General features: G+C 39.9%; 1 protein-coding gene across 7 annotated transcripts in view; it reads left to right on the top strand.

The window, feature by feature from the left end:
- Window positions 1–17,930, top strand: part of LOC124284054 (prostaglandin E2 receptor EP4 subtype-like) — a 65,188-nt gene extending 47,258 nt beyond the window's left edge. For 3 of the 7 annotated variants that reach the window (XM_046720118.1, XM_046720117.1, XM_046720115.1), the window contains exons 2-4: window positions 8,030–8,992; window positions 14,461–15,222; window positions 16,801–17,930. In XM_046720118.1, coding sequence (XP_046576074.1) covers window positions 8,123–8,992; window positions 14,461–15,222 — 1,632 coding nt within the window. In that variant the 5' untranslated portion in view covers window positions 8,030–8,122 and the 3' untranslated portion in view covers window positions 16,801–17,930. Of the gene's footprint in view, window positions 1–1,687; window positions 1,890–3,215; window positions 3,377–3,705; window positions 3,905–8,029; window positions 8,993–14,460; window positions 15,223–16,800 lie in introns of those variants that run through there. The other 4 variants (XM_046720113.1, XM_046720114.1, XM_046720116.1 and 1 more) reach the window with 4 other exon arrangements.
- The last annotated feature ends 284 nt before the right edge of the window (window positions 17,931–18,214 follow it).

Genomic DNA, 18,214 nt, shown 5'->3' with positions numbered 1-18,214 from the left:
GTTCACTCATAACAGACAATCAGTTAAGTGAACTGGGTGTATATTTTATATAGGTAGCTATTTCGGTGGAAGAATGATTGTGGATACTATTGAAGACAGTATGTAAGGTTTCTTGGAAAGACGTCACTTGAAATTGATGACTAAATCAAGACCTGGGTACTCTTTCTACATTTTTACTTTTGAACTATTTCTCTTCCTCTTTCCCCTTGATCAGTGGGTGCCATGTTTGAAACAAGTAGGTTAAAGTTCCATTTCCAGTGGCTCGTTTAATTGAATGTGAAGTGAATGTTTTTTTAGCTTGAAAAATAGATTGTGAATTCAGGCTGTTTGTTTCCACATAGTAAAATATGTGGATAGAATGACATATAGGTTTTAATATTCAGTAAAATTTAAAAAACATGCACGTTTGTAGTTGCAATATTAATGATTTAATTGTATTATTTTACTGCTGTCTTTTACAGTAGGTGAGTATGACGTAACGCCACTTCTATAAATATTCTAAACATGTCAAGGTTCGTATACCAGGGCGTGTCTACTGTCGATTGACAAAAATAAACTGTAACTAGTTATGTCGAAAAACAGGCATATTATATAAATATAAACTATTAACACGCATGATTAAGGAGCGTTTTCAATATCGTCCTCCCAGCAATGTTTCGTACAACTATAATACAAGGACGTATATAAACAACTTTCAGAAAACCAAGTAAGTATTGTTGCATGCTCTTCATAAAAGTGTGGAATACAGGGTTTATGATTTCATGCCTGATCTCTACACTGTTCTTGTAGAGGACTGACAGGTAGCCTTGAGGTTAACGTGCGCGTTCGTCAAGCCTTAGGTTCCATTCTTAGGTACAATGTGTGAACTCGTTTCTTGTTTCCCTACTGTGATATGAATTAAATATTCATAAAGACGACATCCAACCATGCTTGTATTGGGAATATATACACTAACGTATGAAATATTTCCAAACTGGAACTGACATGCAATTTTAATGTCAAATATGTCCCAGCATGTGCTGTCCTTAAAGAGCTTTGACAATCAACACTTCAGAGCAGCTTTGCTTACTAACTCGTGCCACAAATTTGAGATGTCAGTCACAAATATTTGCACAGCGCTATCACACCTAGAAGTAGAAACCATGTCAATATTGCGATAACGGGATGATTTATGCTTGGACGACAATTTACCTAGGTAGATACACATGTATGCTCATTGACTGCTAGAAACGAGGTCATACGTATATTGAAATGTGAAAGGTGTTTAGGCTTATAGGTATTCAGATAACAAATAAATGCATGTGTGTTCTGTAAAACCTGTCGGGCAATGACGACCATTTTAAAAGCCGACACGCAACTTCTTTAATCTGAAATAATTGCACAATATTACAGATCAAGGTTGAAGGAGGTGCATACCATGCTAGGATATAAATCTGACTCATGAGTACTTTCGTAATTCTACTGCGATAGCGTGTGAGACATGATAGTTTGGGTTGACTGTACTCTCGAATGCGTGTCATCATTTGTTCAACATATTCACGGCATGTATACTGAAAGGTCATGCATGCATGCATATTGATTCAATATGACCCTTATGACTCATGCATTAACAAGATACACGGGTATTGAAACAACAAAAGCTGTTATGGTTGACGAACAGATTCAGAAGACTGGAGCATTAAACAGTCGTGTCATTGTTGGTGAAACCTTGGCGGTGTTTTTAATGAAGTGTTTGCGCACTGTGGTTTACAGCCTACCACAAGATACCGGTAGATTAGCGCGTGGGCTAGGATTACGGAACAGCCGAGTAGACTGCAGTGCAAGGGAGTTATTTCTGTGCAATATATCGTGGAGCATTGAAGGAAAATATATATTTCTAAAAGTACAAGGTAAATTTGTGTTTTCGTATATTTTTCATCTCATTCTACGTAAAACACTGTAATGAAATCTAAATTCGATTATAGATAGAAACTATAATTTAAATGTCACACAATATGTGCGAATTATATGTTTCTGACAAATTTGTGAAAATGTTCTCAAATATTTTGACAGTTTCTGACTGATCCTTCAAGGTTATTTGTTTATCGATTGTATATATATATATATATGATCATAAAGATGTTTTCTTTTACGCTGTTCATAAGCTATTGGATATAACAGTAGATAAAGCAAGGTGGATTCTGGGACCTAGCCGCCCAGTAAGGAGACATGACTTGGCAGACTTATCTGTCGACATTTGCGCTTCTTTGTTTCCAGGGGCGGTGGGGTAGCCTAGTGGTTAAAGCTTTCGCTCGTCACGCTGAAGACCCGGGTTCGATTCCCCACATGGGCACAATGTGTGAAGCCCATTTCTGGTATCCCCCACCGTGATATTGCTGGAAGATTGCTAAAAGCGGCGTACAACTGAACTAATTCACTCACTCACTCTTTGTTACCAGTACAGTAGGTTGATGGGCTAATATCAGAATCGCTCCGATCAGTGGTCAGTACTTTGCCCGTTTATGATCGTTATGAACTATCAAAGCTGTGTCCCTGTCTGCCTTTTCCTACATGAACTAGAAGAGATATGTATGAGATGTCAATGAGCGTCATCAGACTCACCTATTAGGATGAACACACAGGGAATGCATCATGACGGGCAAATCTCAAATGCTCTTTCTACAAAGATGTTGTGCTCAAATATTGTTTGATCAGCGCTACAACATTCAAGATCTCGGTAACGTTTTCAAGGAGGTGTACGGCACACGCGTGGAGGGTATTTCCAAATTTGCCGCATCAGTTTCAGAAATAATGAAATTCCCTCATTTCAAATTGTACCATATGGCCTCGTGTTTTTCAAGTGGACAAATGACTTACCTTTGCATGTATTTTTGATGGGTGGGTTACGAGACACCGGGAAACACACTTTATTATCACTAGATGTGAACGATTCATACCTATATTTATATGATTTAGTCGGAATCGTGTGTAAGACTCAGCAGAGATTTCATAAGAAATTATGGAAATTGTTCTGTGTCCTATTTTAGTACTCTTATTTTTCATTCTTGTTTTATATATTTTTTATTACTCACTCACCATCTGCAAAATAAATGTGGTTATTCAATCGATATCGCTCAAACGGCTGTTGGTATGCCACAGGGCTTGCGTTAAAGCCCCTCAGCAGATCGTGTAGATAACAGTATAAATACAAGCATTATACCCAGGGGCGTATAGAGTTGAACTTGTTGGTTATAACAAGTATTACCCTATGACAGGTTATTTTCATTTCACGGAGGACATTTCCTGGTTTCGTGTTATATACAGTCATGTACATATCATCACTGTTTTTGCCAACGTTATGAAACATCACTGTGACGGTTCTGGGAACGGCACCCAGGTAATCTTTCAAGCAATGTGACTGATTTTACGTTAAAGAACTGTTAACACCATGATGTTTCTTCCTTTAGCGTTTATTTACACGGCGAGGTCAAGTCGGCCTACTTTCCTTGGTCACCAAGAAGTCGCGCTTGGCTAACCCATTAACACTTTAACTTTCAAGTACAGCCTTTTAATCGTGCTTAAAAACTTTCTTTGAGCTTTGGTAATGATGAATATCCTATGAATATCTCCTTCCAACATGTAAATACATACGGTTATAACCATGACGATAGCAAAGAAGGTATTTCAGTGGTTGGTTTCAATATACTCTGGCAGCTAAGTGGTTAACGTCAGACTGAATCGTAGCGTATAAGATATGACAGGCTGTGGTTGTCCCTTTATACGTTGTGCTTGATGGGACCCGCTTATGTCTCTGATCTGCTTCTAATCGCAATCAGGAGAACCGATTTCTACACCAGAGATTGAATGTTGGAAACAGATCCTGGGATGGTACGTTCAAGACAAGGAAAACATTGGCAAACGTGAGGTACGATAAATAGATATTGCTTTTTACCTCTACTTCCTCGTTGTAGATGAATGGATACTGTATTTATTTAATCATAAGGTAACTGATCGATTAAGTAATACAAATTTAAAGAGGCATTATGAAATATGAAGGATATGATATTGATTTAAATGTACACGTGTGTCTAATGATCAATTTCCTTATGCCACGTTCATACTCGTGTACAGGCTAAAGGGTCACCTCAAATGATCTTTCGTCGACATGATCATGTCCCTTGCTTTCTAGTCAATATTTGTATGGAATGCTTGTAACATTTCCTTTTTAATTTGGATGATAAATTGTGTCTTTAACAGACACATGTATTTCATGCATTATGTCAGAACAGCGTGTTGCGGGTGTTTTTTACCGTGCTGTGAAGGAGAGACATTTGTGATGTTAGTCTGAACACGTCAGTTGAATTTGGTTCATATCTACAATCCTTATATACATATTTTCCTGTTTTGATGAAGTGCCCCGTGTACCAGGATAATGTCACGGACATACTGCGAAGTATTCTTTGAATTTAAGGAAACTGAACTTCCTCACAATTCGACATACTTATTTCTGTCACGAATATTTGTGGTTATTACTGTATAGCTTAGACAGTGGGGCAGTTCCTGACCATCCTGCCGAAGATGCAATGTTTGTGGTTTGTATACTCAGTAGTGTATTCAAGATTACATCACAATAAGACCATCCTTCTTACATTACACTGTCGATCTATGCTTACAGTGTGCTGGCGATCAGTACCAACTCATTCTATAACATTACCTTTTAATAAAGTATTTGCCCGAATTTGTAAGAATAACAAATATCAATTCACCTATTAACCTTCTCCAGGTAAATACAATATTTATTGCACTTGTCATTTAATATTATCTTTGATTGGTAACAATTATAATCATGCAGAATGTGTGTCAGTATCCATTGGGTGGGGTGGGGGCCTTTGTTTTTGTTGCCCTTTTATACCTTGTAAAAGGCAAATATTATGGATGACAACTTCTTTATTGTATGTTACACGTTTCTGGGCTATTCCTCGCACCTTCGTGAGGTGAATTGTAACAAACATCTGCTAATCACTTGTATAAACTCTTCCCTTGTGTAAACAATACCCATTATCTGTACATCTCACCCTTTCATCTCCTGTTTCTTATCCAATGGATTGTATATACATGCAACATCGGCTTTTTGTATATTTAGTATATATACCCATTGATGTATCTTGTTTGTTTCATTTCACCTGACGAAGGGGCAAGGAATAGCCCAGAAACGTTGTGACATACAATCAAGAAGAAGTTGTCATCCATAATGTTTGCCTGTTACTTGAATACCAACTTCTAAATACATCTCAAGAACCTGTTTTATACCTTGTTGTAGTCGATGTTAGGGATATAAACTTTATATGATCAGTACTCATTGCACTGAATTACATCAGATACATTTTGCATTGATTTTTTTAAATCTGAACATAGTCACGAATTCAAGCTTTCGAATCATACATACCTGAAAGAACACTTAAGTCGTCTTCCCCCTTATAATTACTTCAATTTGTTTTGAAGGTCACGATGATTTGTTTGGTGGCAATTCATTGTCACGTGTGTACTGCTTTCATGCCAACTTATGCTAAGGTAACCTCACTCACTCCGTAATCATAACAAAAAATCAGTACCATCATTATGGCTCTAGATTTTAGACCATTCGTCTGTTTGTTTCATTAATCAAATCGCTGTCAGAAGCATGTACATTGCAGTTTATTTGATAGATTTTATTTACAATTCACGGATTCATATATATTTGAGAATCAGTCATAAATTCACATACTGTATGCTCATGAGTTTGATACAAACTTCACAAGAATAACCTTTATTTTTATTCAAGGTTTCCTAGTTTTACCAAACATTCCCAATCTTTTACACATTATGCCAAGACACAGATGGTTGAGTACAGTACTTGATCTCTGTGTACGGGTTAAGTACTATGCAGTTACACGTGCACTAGCTATAGTGTATGAATCAGGTCGTCATGTGAGAGTGGCGTGGTTCATTACGTGTAGTGTTGGTAGTCCCGGATACAACACAATATAGCACGTGTATCCTGAAGCTAAACCACACTTGATGTATGTGTGTAATTATGTATACCAACAGAAGGCAAAACACAGTGATTTATATTCATTTAATGACTTTTGCCTCTCTATATCCTTAAACCTCTGCAACCTGTTTATTTGTGTCCGTGAGTTGTTTTGCGGGCAGATCCACTATCATCACAATGGGGTGTTTCCCATGGGTGATCAAACATAGAAGTATTTCACCATTGACCTGGGGTTTTTTTAGAGTAGATTTGTTTAATTAACAGGTTTGGTGGGGTTTTGCTAGGTTTCTTTGTTTTGTTTTTGTTTTGTTTGTTTTTGAGGGGGGATTGTTTTGTTTTGTTTGGGGTTTGTTTGTTGTTGTTTTTTCGTTTCTGTTGGGGGGGGGGGGGGTTGTTGTTGTTGTTGTTTATTATTCCGTTCATTTGTGTATACCGCTATGTCTTATTTATTCATTTTTGAGTAGTTTTGATCATAGTCTTTGGAAGCAATGGGCACTAGTTTTTTCAACAAATCAGAAATTCAAACATTGCTTTTTTTGTTACGATGCCGCTTCAGTCACGTCCCTAAATATTTGTACTTCGGTATTCTACAAACATGATCCCAGACAGCAAAACCCTTTTAGAAACGATATCGGCCATGTATTTCAACAGATCCTTTATCCCTCCATGTTGCACCTGGTATACATTGGGTAAACTGCTGTCACGAACTGTCAGCTTTCATTCACTCTCCAAGCTTCCGTTGTGACGTCTTCATGAATAATTCATGACCCTCCAGGTGAAACACAAAGCTGTTTGTCATGCAATTTCATAAACTCCGCGTAACCAGAAAGGATATCTGAAATTTCATTGTTATCTTTTGTTCTCAAGCTAATATCCGTCCATCTATTCTTGACGTAGATCTCTACATATACGTGATTGTATTGTTTAATTAGCTCGGTATACAATGTCTGATCATGATGTAACATGACACTTGTGTTTATTATCCGTTCCGTGCCATTATTTCTCTCAGTAGTGATGTTAATGTTCTGTTTAATTATCTTTACAAATGTGCTCGGTTGTACATTGTTTTGTACGAGGCGATTAAATGGCATCATTGACGCAGTCGTATACGTCAATTATCAAGCTAAAAATAGTTATAATATTTTATTGCAAACTTTGTATAATGGCCTGTTCTTAGTGTCTCAAAAACTTGATGTAGAATACACAAGGTTAGCAAAATATCTAACATGATTCCGATTAACTACCGGGCAAAAGAAACAATACACCCATGGCAGCTGAGATATGATCAAAACTTATTAGTCAAAGAAATGGTGATGTAGTTGAGCGTCATAGTTGTTTTCCGGATCCGTTGGCTGTGTTTCGGCGTAAGTCCAGACTAGTATAAGCGTTTGCGAACAAACAACGAAGATGCACGCACGCACGCACACACGCACACCTCACCTGGCTTGTGAGTTTTTTCTGTTTGTTCCCCGGAAATCAGCTATGACCTGTGATGCATGTTAAAATACTTCCCCTTTGAAACATATATACCAGGCTACGTCTGTTTGGAGAATACATTTCTAAACAACTGAACATACACCACTTTCCTCATTGATAAAAGCTTTTCAAAAGAAGTGAAATACAATCACACTTTTCCATTTCGCTATACGTCAATATGTGTTTTCATGTCAACGGAAAATCTATTTAATAAATTCTGGTCAGAGAAGGCTAATATCCCATAATCATGTCTGAAACCCTGGTTCAAGGTTTCATTTATTTCCCAAGAGAATAGAGACGCAAACGCCAAGAGCAATATCACAGCTTGCTTCATACTCAAAACATTTCACGACACTGATTTCATATTGATAACATTTTTCCTGAATCCAGGTATTTCCTGTCAGATAAATAATAGCCTGAGCACTTTAACAGTTGCAGCTATTCGCCGACACGTGAACTGACCTGTCTCGATTTACACGTCAAACCACTGGCTATCCATTTTGTATTAGCGACAGGCTATTAATCCTGGCTGTTTGATTTCAGATGCAGTAGACCGACCTCAGTCGAATATCAGCCTCAGATGATCACAGCTCATCCATTGAGAGCATCCAGCAGCCAGACCTGACACGATACACAATGAATACTACGGAGTTCCCGTTCAGTACGTTGTCTCCGGATGGGAACAACAACACTACGTCCAATGACACCAGTGACGGCAAATACGCCATCGGGGCTACAATCATGTCCCCGATTATTATGTCGCTTGCTGGTGTCGTGGGCAATGTCTTGGCCCTGGTGGTCCTTCAGAAGACAAAGACTGAGATAAGAAGAATGATGTTTTATACATTAGTGGCAGCTCTGGCTTGCACTGATTTGGCTGGAATCCTATTGACAACTCCTGTTACCGTTGCTGCCTATATAAACCGACGAGAAATGCCAGGTGGAATAGGCCTCTGTAAATTCAACGCCTTTATAATGGTCTGTTTTGGACTGGCAACGCCTTTAATCGTTTGTGCCATGGCAGTGGAACGCTTTCTTGCCATCAAGTGTACTTACTTCTATTCCAAGCATTGTACGCCTCATAATGCAAGAATTACCGTGGTGGTGTTGTGGGCATTTGTTTTCTTCTTTGGTGCACTACCGTTGTTCGGCTTCGGGGAGTACACTCTTCAGTACCCGCACACGTGGTGCTTCTTGAACTTCCGCACCGACGACCTCGTCTTCGCTCTCTACGGTTACCTCTACGCTGGCGTCAACCTTGGCATCGTCGTCCTGATGACGTGCTGTAACGTCTTCGTCATGATCACCTTGCTGCGAGTCCGTTACATCAAGCAACAACAAGGCCGGAACAGCATCTCCAGTAGCCTCTTGCACGACAGCTTCGACGACAGTCGGCGGATGCAGACTCAGATGAAGCGGAATAAGCAGAACGATGTGGAGATGCAAATGATTTGGCTCATGTGCGCCATTACCACCATTTTCGCTGTTTGCTGGGCACCTCTTATGGTGAGTAGAAGCTTAATCTAAACTAACGGGCAAAAGAAACGATACCAAGTCGCGAAATCACTGATATAACAAAACGACAAACCACCATTGTGAAAAAGGAAAGTGAATTGTAATAACAGGTGTTTGGGCAACATGCACATAGCGATTTCGACTTGGTATCGTTTCTTTTGCCCGTCAGTTTATTTCATTCAAATGAAAGGTCTTCGTGTGGAATGAATGCCTATTGTAAGAATATATTTATACAGCCTAAATATCATCTAATATCGCAGGGGGCAGTGGTGTAGCCTAGTGATTAAAGCGTTCGCTCGTCACGCCGAAGACCCGGGTTTGATTCCCAACATGGGTACAAGAATATGTAAAGCCCATTTCTGATTTCCGCTGCCGCGATATTGATGGAATATTGCTAAAAGCGGAGTAAAACCATATTCACTCACTCTAATGTCGAATCTGTTCAGTTCAACAATATCTGAGATTTACGCAACAGGGACACGATGGCATGTATCAACCAAGTCAGCGAGCCTGATCATCCAGTCCCGTTAGTCGTCTCTTACGACACTGCAATGTAATCGTTTATGAGGTGAAGCTCTATGTTTCCTCCAGGATATATACATTGTGAGTTGTACTTCTTGTCGATAGTTCACGATAGCGCCTTTAAATTCAGTGCGCCATTAGTATACTGTAAGTCAATTTTGTGCTTTGATCTCGTCACGCCAAGTACCTTTTTTCGATTCCCCAAATGGACACGATGAGTTAAGCCCATGTTTGTCACGGAACGTTATATGGGCCGCCTTTGTAGTGCGTGGGGAGTGTGGGTAGAATGTCCGCCCCGATGGCGGAGTGTCGGTGGTTTGATAATCAGCTATGTCATACCAAACTCTTTCAAGAATGATTCTTGTTACCTTAATTGTGCTGCTCTCGGCATTAAATAGGTTCGGAAGTCAGTACAGTATACTATATCTGAGTCCTGTATAACGCACACGCACTCGCACACGCACACACGCACTCGCACACACGCGGCTATGCACATCGCAACGTAAGTGCAAAATTCTTCAACGCGACGATAAAAGACTCTTTCACCTTATCTCACCGAGACATCGTGTTGATCCCAATTGCGTAGATCGATGCTCATGCTGTTGATCACTTGATTGTCTAGTCCAGATTCGATTATTTACAGTGAGTGAATGAGTATGGTTTTACGTCGCTTTTAGCAATATTCCAGCAATATCACGGCGGGGGACACCATAAATGGGCTTCACACATTGTATCCGTGTGGGGAATCGAATCCGGGTCTTCACGTGACGAGCGGACGCTTAAACCATTAAGCTACTCCACCGCCCCCGATTATTTCCATCCGCCACATAGTTGAAATATTACTAAGTGCGGCGTTATATGACAAACGAACAGAACCTCGTGTTGATAAACCTTGCAGAAAACATCACATCCTCACGATATTTTACGATCTTGTAATAGACAATAAACAGAATATTCCCTTTGAATTTCGAATAAGAGACTTTTTATCACTCACCCGTGACATCCAAGTCCGTATCTCAGCAGGAACAATCATACGTCTTGATCATGTGTTGTGAAGCTAGGCGATGTCCTTGAACATCATCGTTTTTAAAAACTTGTAAGCGAAATGATTATTATGTGCAAAACAATTAAAACGCCTTTTTTGGATTGAGCTCATTTTTTGGACATATTATGGTCCATTTGTAAAATGTCTTCTATTTGAATGATGTTTGATAACCTAGAAAATGCTATAATAGGGGGTTTATATGATTTAAAAGCCGCTATATCTTACACGTTAAATTATGCGTGAAATTGTCATGTTTTCATGAACTTCAAAGTGAAAATTCTTCTTTGGACTGTATTCTATGTTAAAGATAATGAGTCATTTCTTTGTCTGATCTGTCATGTAAATAATGCACAACAAGTTAGTGCAGTGGGTACAGCGTCGGTTCGTCACACTGATCATCTAACTTCTTAAAACTCATTCTTGATGTTCACAGCCGCAGTAGCCAAAATTAAATCCTATTAGTGGCCTGCGCACTTTTCTATCAGGCAAAGAGCTCGTGTCATTTTATCTCCGGGTGCATGAGCGACCCAGTCGGCGCTGCAACTTCCGGTGCAGAATTGTCGCCCTTGTGTACGGCAGAAACCTATGATTGTTGTTCGAATCCGGGTTAGCCACGATTATTTTTCTAGGTTTACACGAAATGCTAGGTTTCACCAAAGTGGTAAACTTGTGAGACCTGCATCGGGCTGCCATATATCATAAAACTGTCAAGTAGTGGTGTAACTGGCATGCAGGTCAAACGGCGCTAAACTCAAGTCACTCACTCACTCATTTACCCGTGAAGGTCCGGGTAAGAATATTGATCTTCAGTAACCCATGCTTGTCGTACGAGGCGACTAACGGGATCGGGTGGTCAGGCTCGCTGACTTTGTTGACACATGTCATCGGTTCACAATTGCGCAGATCGATGCTCATGCTGTTGGTCACTGGATTGTCTGGTCCAGACTCGATTATTTACAGACTGCCGCCATTTAGCGGGGATATTGCTGAGTGCGGCGTAAAACTAAACTCACTCACACGCACTCACTCACTCAGTTCGTTGAGCTACTCATATTGCTGAAGCGAGCAACTGGTTATCATGGCATATCACCTGTTAATAACTTGACCAGTCGAGCAAGTGGTGGACCAGAAAATTTAGTGATCCGATAGTGCATGTTTTTGTTGAAAACACAGTTCCATGGTGATTAGAAATCTCCTGAAATCCTTAGGAAGTCTCTGCCATATCCATTGTACAATTATAACTGTAACATAATCATGTGTTATGAATCTCTTACAAGCAGTGGCCCGTGAAGATCCGGGTTAAAATTGATCTCCAGTAACCCATGCTTGTCGAAAGAGGCGACTAACGGCATCGGGTGGTCAGGCTCGCTGACTTGGTTGACACATGTCATCGTATCCCAATTGCGTAGATCGATGCTCATGCTGTTGATCACTGGATTGTCTGGTCCAGACTCGATTATTTATAGACAGCCGCCATGTAGCTGGAATATTGCTGAGTGCGGCGGTAAACTAAACTCACTCACTCACTCACTCTTCCAAGCAGTAAGGATACCCGAGTAGTCAAACGGTTGGTTTCCTGGACTTTACACCATCAACAACAGTCTTAAAGAACTAGTTAACGACAAACACAACAGCACCAGTACGTATGACCGTGAGCACTGTGTGATATCTTTGTTTGCAAAATAACTTAATCAGGTACCCGGTAATACACTACGATCGAATGGCCGTTAACTACACTTATATTCGTGTGGTTCTGTTGACTCCGTGCTGTGAATCGGGAGGGGAGAACCATAACAATGAGATTAAGAGGCAGGTAATAGGTACAATTGTCTCGAGACGTGCGGGCACCATTGTAATGTACTGCAATATTGTGGAACTTCCTGGGCAGAATTCCTAATATTCCAGACAGTCCCTTGGTGTTTTGACAGTGTTGTGTCTGTCGTGTACTAAAACATATCTATTAACGTTCGACGAACTGCTGACTCTTATGTAGAGAACATCATAAAATGTTTTCAAGGTCATCTTGCAGAAATATCACAGTTCCTTTATAATAATAAAAAGTTTCGGTTTTAAGGTGTATGAGCGTTGAAGGCTACCTTAGCAAAGGCTATAGTTGTAGATAAGTGCTGGCTTCGATTCTCACCATGATATTCATTCGTATTTAGTAATAAATTTACTTTTTTATTTATAGAGCGAAAAAAACTTTAGGCCGGAGCTACTATCTTTTTCTATCAGCACTATTGTGACCAGATCAGACTATAGCATCATTGGCAGGTATTTTGCACTTGATAAGGTATATATCTGACAAGAAATTATGCTGTAACATATTCTCTTTTATTTCACCGTCGTGATATGGTTTGACTGTTGCTGAAAACTGACATTAATACGAATTCACTCACTAGCTTACATCTCAGCATCTTCGTTCAGATAAGCTAAGCTCCAGGTTCTGAAGCCCATACCGTATGTCACGAAGTGCTAACGTTATCTAACACACAGCTGCCTACTTGTATAAACACGTTGAAGTAATAGACATGTCTTTATCCAAACATGCTTACAGGAAATAATATCATTAAACATATCCAGAACAAAACATACGCAAAAGGGTAAAGTAATAACATGTGACATTTAAAGTCCCAACAAGGTTTTTAATACTGAACAAAGCGCAATTTTGGGAGGTTAGTTCTTAACGCTTATTTTACCACACTCTGTAAAACACATATACACAATTCACACACAACACATCTAACTGCGTGTGGCCTCATCCACAAAGCAATCCTGTTGCCATCCGGTCCATTTCAAATCTGTACCTTCCACAGCAAAGGATACACCTAAGTGTAGTCTCTGGCAGAGATGCATAAACAAATTGAAATTCACGATAACGAAACACACATTCATTATAATATATGACAGATGAAGCTATTATAGTTTATAGATAGAACATTTATGTCAGAAGATATGAACCGGTTGTCGTATATGTTTGTGAAGTGAGGAGGAAGAGGAATCTTTGCATGTGTATTTGGTTTAAATCTTATCAATATACCGTCCAAAATCTATTTTCAAAATAGTAGTACTTGATCACATAAATATAAAGTCGAGCGATGGTAATGGATGATTAATAAACGGAATGACTAGCTGTTAGTTGGTTTGTTGTTTAACGCCGGACTCAGCAATATTCCAGCTATATGGCGGCGGTCTGTAGATAATCGAGTCTGGACCAGACAAGACAGTTATCAACAGCATGAACATCGATCTACGCAAATGGAATACGATGACATGTGTCAACCAAGTCAGCGAGCGTAACCACCCGATACCGTTAGTCGCCTCTTACGACAAACATGGGTTGCTGAAGACCAATTCTAACCCGGATTTTCACAAGTAATGACTATGTGTAACATGACAAACAGAAAACCATGTTGACGGTTGATTGCGTGTGTGCAAGCAAGCAGGTGGATACTGAGTGAGTGAGTGAATGGGTGGGTGAATCGGGTGACAGTACACGTTATACCCATGTGTGGAATCGAACCTGGGACTTCGCCGTGACGAGCGAACGCTTTTTATATGATTAACTACTAAGCTATCCCACCGCCTCCAAAGAGTGTGTCGTTAAAGAAATGGACGCTTGAGATGACTTGATCAATAATGGGCCATACCCTTACCCATTTACACGTGGTCGTCGAACTTCCAGACGATTTGTGTACAGCTGGTTAGTAACACAAACTCCGGTGCAAATAAATGCAGATTCACAGACACATGCTCATGATATAGTCGGAGTTGTACAATCGTTCAGCTTTTAGCAGAAATTTCTTATGGGTGTGGAAAGTTATTTTCGCTTTTACTTATACCGTTTAATGTTACAGCACAATAAAGTTTATCCCTTCAATTTCTTTTCCAGATTCATATCGTTATAACGCTGGCAACCAAAAAATCCAATCCAGTGTTTGGATTAATAGCAGTTCGTCTGGCAAGCCTCAATCAGACATTGGATCCATGGCTCTATATTCTATTGAGGAAGGCTTTCCTTAAAAAGATTCGTGATACAGCCAAAAAGTTTATTTGTTCAAAATCAACATCTTCAAAAGATGCACCGGAGTGCCGATGCAACCAATACGTGCACGTGAGACGACAGCTTTGTCACAGGAACTATTTTGTCGGGAATACAGAACCCAGTGACCCTGCCGCAAGACAAAGCTGTGATGAAGCCAGAGTTCGATCGAACGCGCAAGAATTCCAACATGGCGCCTCTGCACTTCCGGATGTTATGAGAACAACATCCTCAAACAATAGTGATCTTCTTCCTGATGTTACAAGATCCAAAACTGCTGCTGTAGGCATTCCAGAATTCAACGGTGCTTATGACAGTTCCTCAAATAGCCAAAGGCATCACTCGGATAGCCCGGACGGCATCTACGTCGACATATTCCGCGTTGTACCACCTGTCGCTGCTTCCTCAAACATTGAATCCGATGACGTCTTGGTCTCAACCGCCAGTGCCAATAACGCAAATTTGAATTCTGATAGTGATTCAGACGTGTTCGAGCCTGAGGAATGTTCTTCTTCCGGTATATTCAGTCTTACCCCCAGTGTGCCCAATGACCTGATCAGTGAAAAAAGCTCTTCACTCCGATGTCACGCCTGTCAAATCGCCAAAAAATAAGTGAGTATACTATGAAAACATTAGTGAATTCTACAAATCCAATAAGTAACAGTATCCCGAACGTTAGTCAACAGCAATTTATTACCCTGCCTGGTTTATGCCAGTGAGATTCCAGAGAGAAGGGGTGTCGTTTGTGATATACTGAGAGAAGAAAATAAGGGATCACAAGCGAGCACAAGTGTTCCTTTATTTTTTTTCCAAGTTTCTTTACAAATTGTGCGATACTAAGCTTTTGAAGATACCTGGGGGGGGAAATTAAAGGAACACTTGTGATTTCATGTGATCCCTTATGTGTTTCCCTCAGTATATTTCAGACCACATGGCATTGTTCACATCCGCCTTAGTGTTAAGCTTACTACGAGGATTACTAAATATCACTTATTGAATTAGTGTAATACACTACTTGAACCAGCCGTTCTTTGAAAGATAGGTAGTTTTCACAACTAAACTATTAGTAAATTTACGACAGGCCAATTTACGACATGCAAACTACGAGTCTAAATGGCAAATATTTACTGGAAAGTTAAAGCAGGGAACATGTCAGTGCCTTACTTATGTTATGCCCCCAACTAGACCAATGTAATGCTATGGGGCCTGAAATGTTCGCTAAATTAACTGAAAGCATAGCATAACACTGTAAGTGATCGTTCATAATTTATGGCTTGGGGGGTTGGGATGGAGTTGATAATGATTTTTATGGAGATTCATGTACAATGTGAATGATCCAACCCCCACCCCTGAAATTTATGTACAAATTAGTGATCCCACTGCATGTACATCAATGACGCCCCTAGTACATGTGTACAAAATTGATGACCCCAACAACTACTTCCCCTGAACATGGGTAAATGGGTGACACCCCCTTAAAATCATCATCACCCTACCCCCACACCACCCATCCAACCCCTAGCCATAAATTATGAACGGTCCCTAGCCGTTACTGACAACAACCGACAGAATCCCAGTGACACATAAGACCTGATTTCTGCCTGGATCAATTGGAAACCCGTACCGACGTTTTCAAAATAGCACACATGACACAACGCTTTGATGATGGTTGACGGTTAGGGTACAATATCACACATGATATTATCACACATCGTTTATAAGAGTATCGTTTGTAGTTTGAAAAGAACAACCGGGCATGAACAGTTCTAAACCGACCATTGTAGTGTGATATGTCAGCGTTCACCTTGTAATACTTAATTCGCCCTTTAACATGTTTTCTTTAAGGCAGAATATACATGGCAAAATAGACACTTGTAGATCCAGGTTTGAATTGGTCTTCAGTAACCCATGCTTGTCGTAAGAGGCGACTAACGGGATCGGTTGGTCAGTCTCGCTGACTTGGTTGACACATGTCATCGTGTCCCAGTTGCATAGATCGATGTTCATACTGTTGATCACTGGATTGTCTGGTCCAGACTCGATTATTTACAGACCTCCGCCATACAGCTGGAATATTGCTGAGTGCGGCTGTAAACAACAAACCAATCAACCAACATGGCAATATAAGAATGGTTTGAATCGTGAAAGCATCACATTCGCATTATTAATCATTTATTTTCTTCATTTCAGAGAAACAGCAAGACGTACAAAGTCTTACACCTGATTCTTGACCCTATTCCGTATAATACCAGTGCCCATATCTGGATCGGAGACACGATCGCTACCATTCCGGACAAATGTGAAATGGACACGTTCTCAATGACATTATTGGAGGACAATATAGAGTTGAAGTCAATTGACCTGAAACTGAAAGTGGGTGTGTGATTAAATGTATGAACGTAGGTCTATGTTTGTTTCGTTATCATGTTCCATGCTCTTTCAGTTTTGTTTGGTGCTTGTTAAAAACGACCTCGAAGAGCAATAGAATTCAAAATATCTTATTCTTAAGGGATATTATTCTGGTAAGTAAACCATGACGCATTGTAGCAGAAATCAGTATTGTCAGCCTTCGTTGTTTTACGTACATATCAAATACAAAACCACTTTAAAACGGTTATTGGTGAAATTTTATACATCAATACTCAACTCAAACTAAACGCAGTATCAGTTATAGCTTAATTCCGAATGGGGAGTGAGTATTGTTTTACGCCGCTGTTAGCAATATTCCAGCAATATATCGGTGGGGAACACAAAAAATGGGGCTTCACACATTTCACCCACGTGGGGAATCAATCCCAGGTCTTGGGCGTGACGAGCGAACGCTTTAACCACAAGACTAGCCCACAGTCAACATGGCGCTACCAAAGACATCACTGTAGCAGTACCCAAATGTCCTGCACACTGAGAATGTATACGTAATGTCATGCTTAATTATGTGTGTCCAGCGTTCAAAGGTTCATATATGTCTATCTTTTCATACAATTACGTTATCATTATCGTAACTCTATTCTCAAAGAATGTCAATGTCGTTCATATGTGTCAGACTTAAAAGAATACATGTGTCTTCGGGAAATCATGTGTTCTAAATATATTTTCATTCTAGTATACACTCCTCCAAAGGTTGACTGAGAAAAATATTAGCTTTTTATGCTCCAAAACACAAGATACCTCTAATTTGTATTTTGCAGGCTTGTTGCATAACATGATGAAATAAGGACTATATTTTCTTTGAAGCACCCAGCCTTGATCTCAATCACGTCTCGTTTCTTGTATCTGTGATATGATGGTTTATGTTTCATGTAATAAAGTGCTTAGCAATACCATAGTGTGTTTCTATCTTTCCATGGTAAACGTCAACCGTTCATAATGTATGTACAATGTGAATGACCCCTGACGTCCCTGACATACCTGACGTACACATATCCTTAGTTAACGTATGGTATCAGAGTATGTGTAGAATTCGCAAATTCAAACTGGTGTCAGCACTGATTTTCAAGGATTAGTTGATACATTTTCCTATTAATAATTCGCTATTCCCGCCGTATGTGAGGCATGAGCAGGGTTGTGTCCCTTCGTCGTGACAGGATCCGCTTGATGAGGGTTC

The sequence above is a fragment of the Haliotis rubra genome, unplaced genomic scaffold, assembly GCF_003918875.1.
Source record: "Haliotis rubra isolate DU_JTF1 unplaced genomic scaffold, ASM391887v1 Scf328, whole genome shotgun sequence".
NCBI lineage: Eukaryota > Metazoa > Mollusca > Gastropoda > Lepetellida > Haliotidae > Haliotis > Haliotis rubra.
The sequence above is the reverse complement of the archived record's forward strand: the minus strand, read 5'-3'. Positions and strand labels throughout refer to the sequence as shown.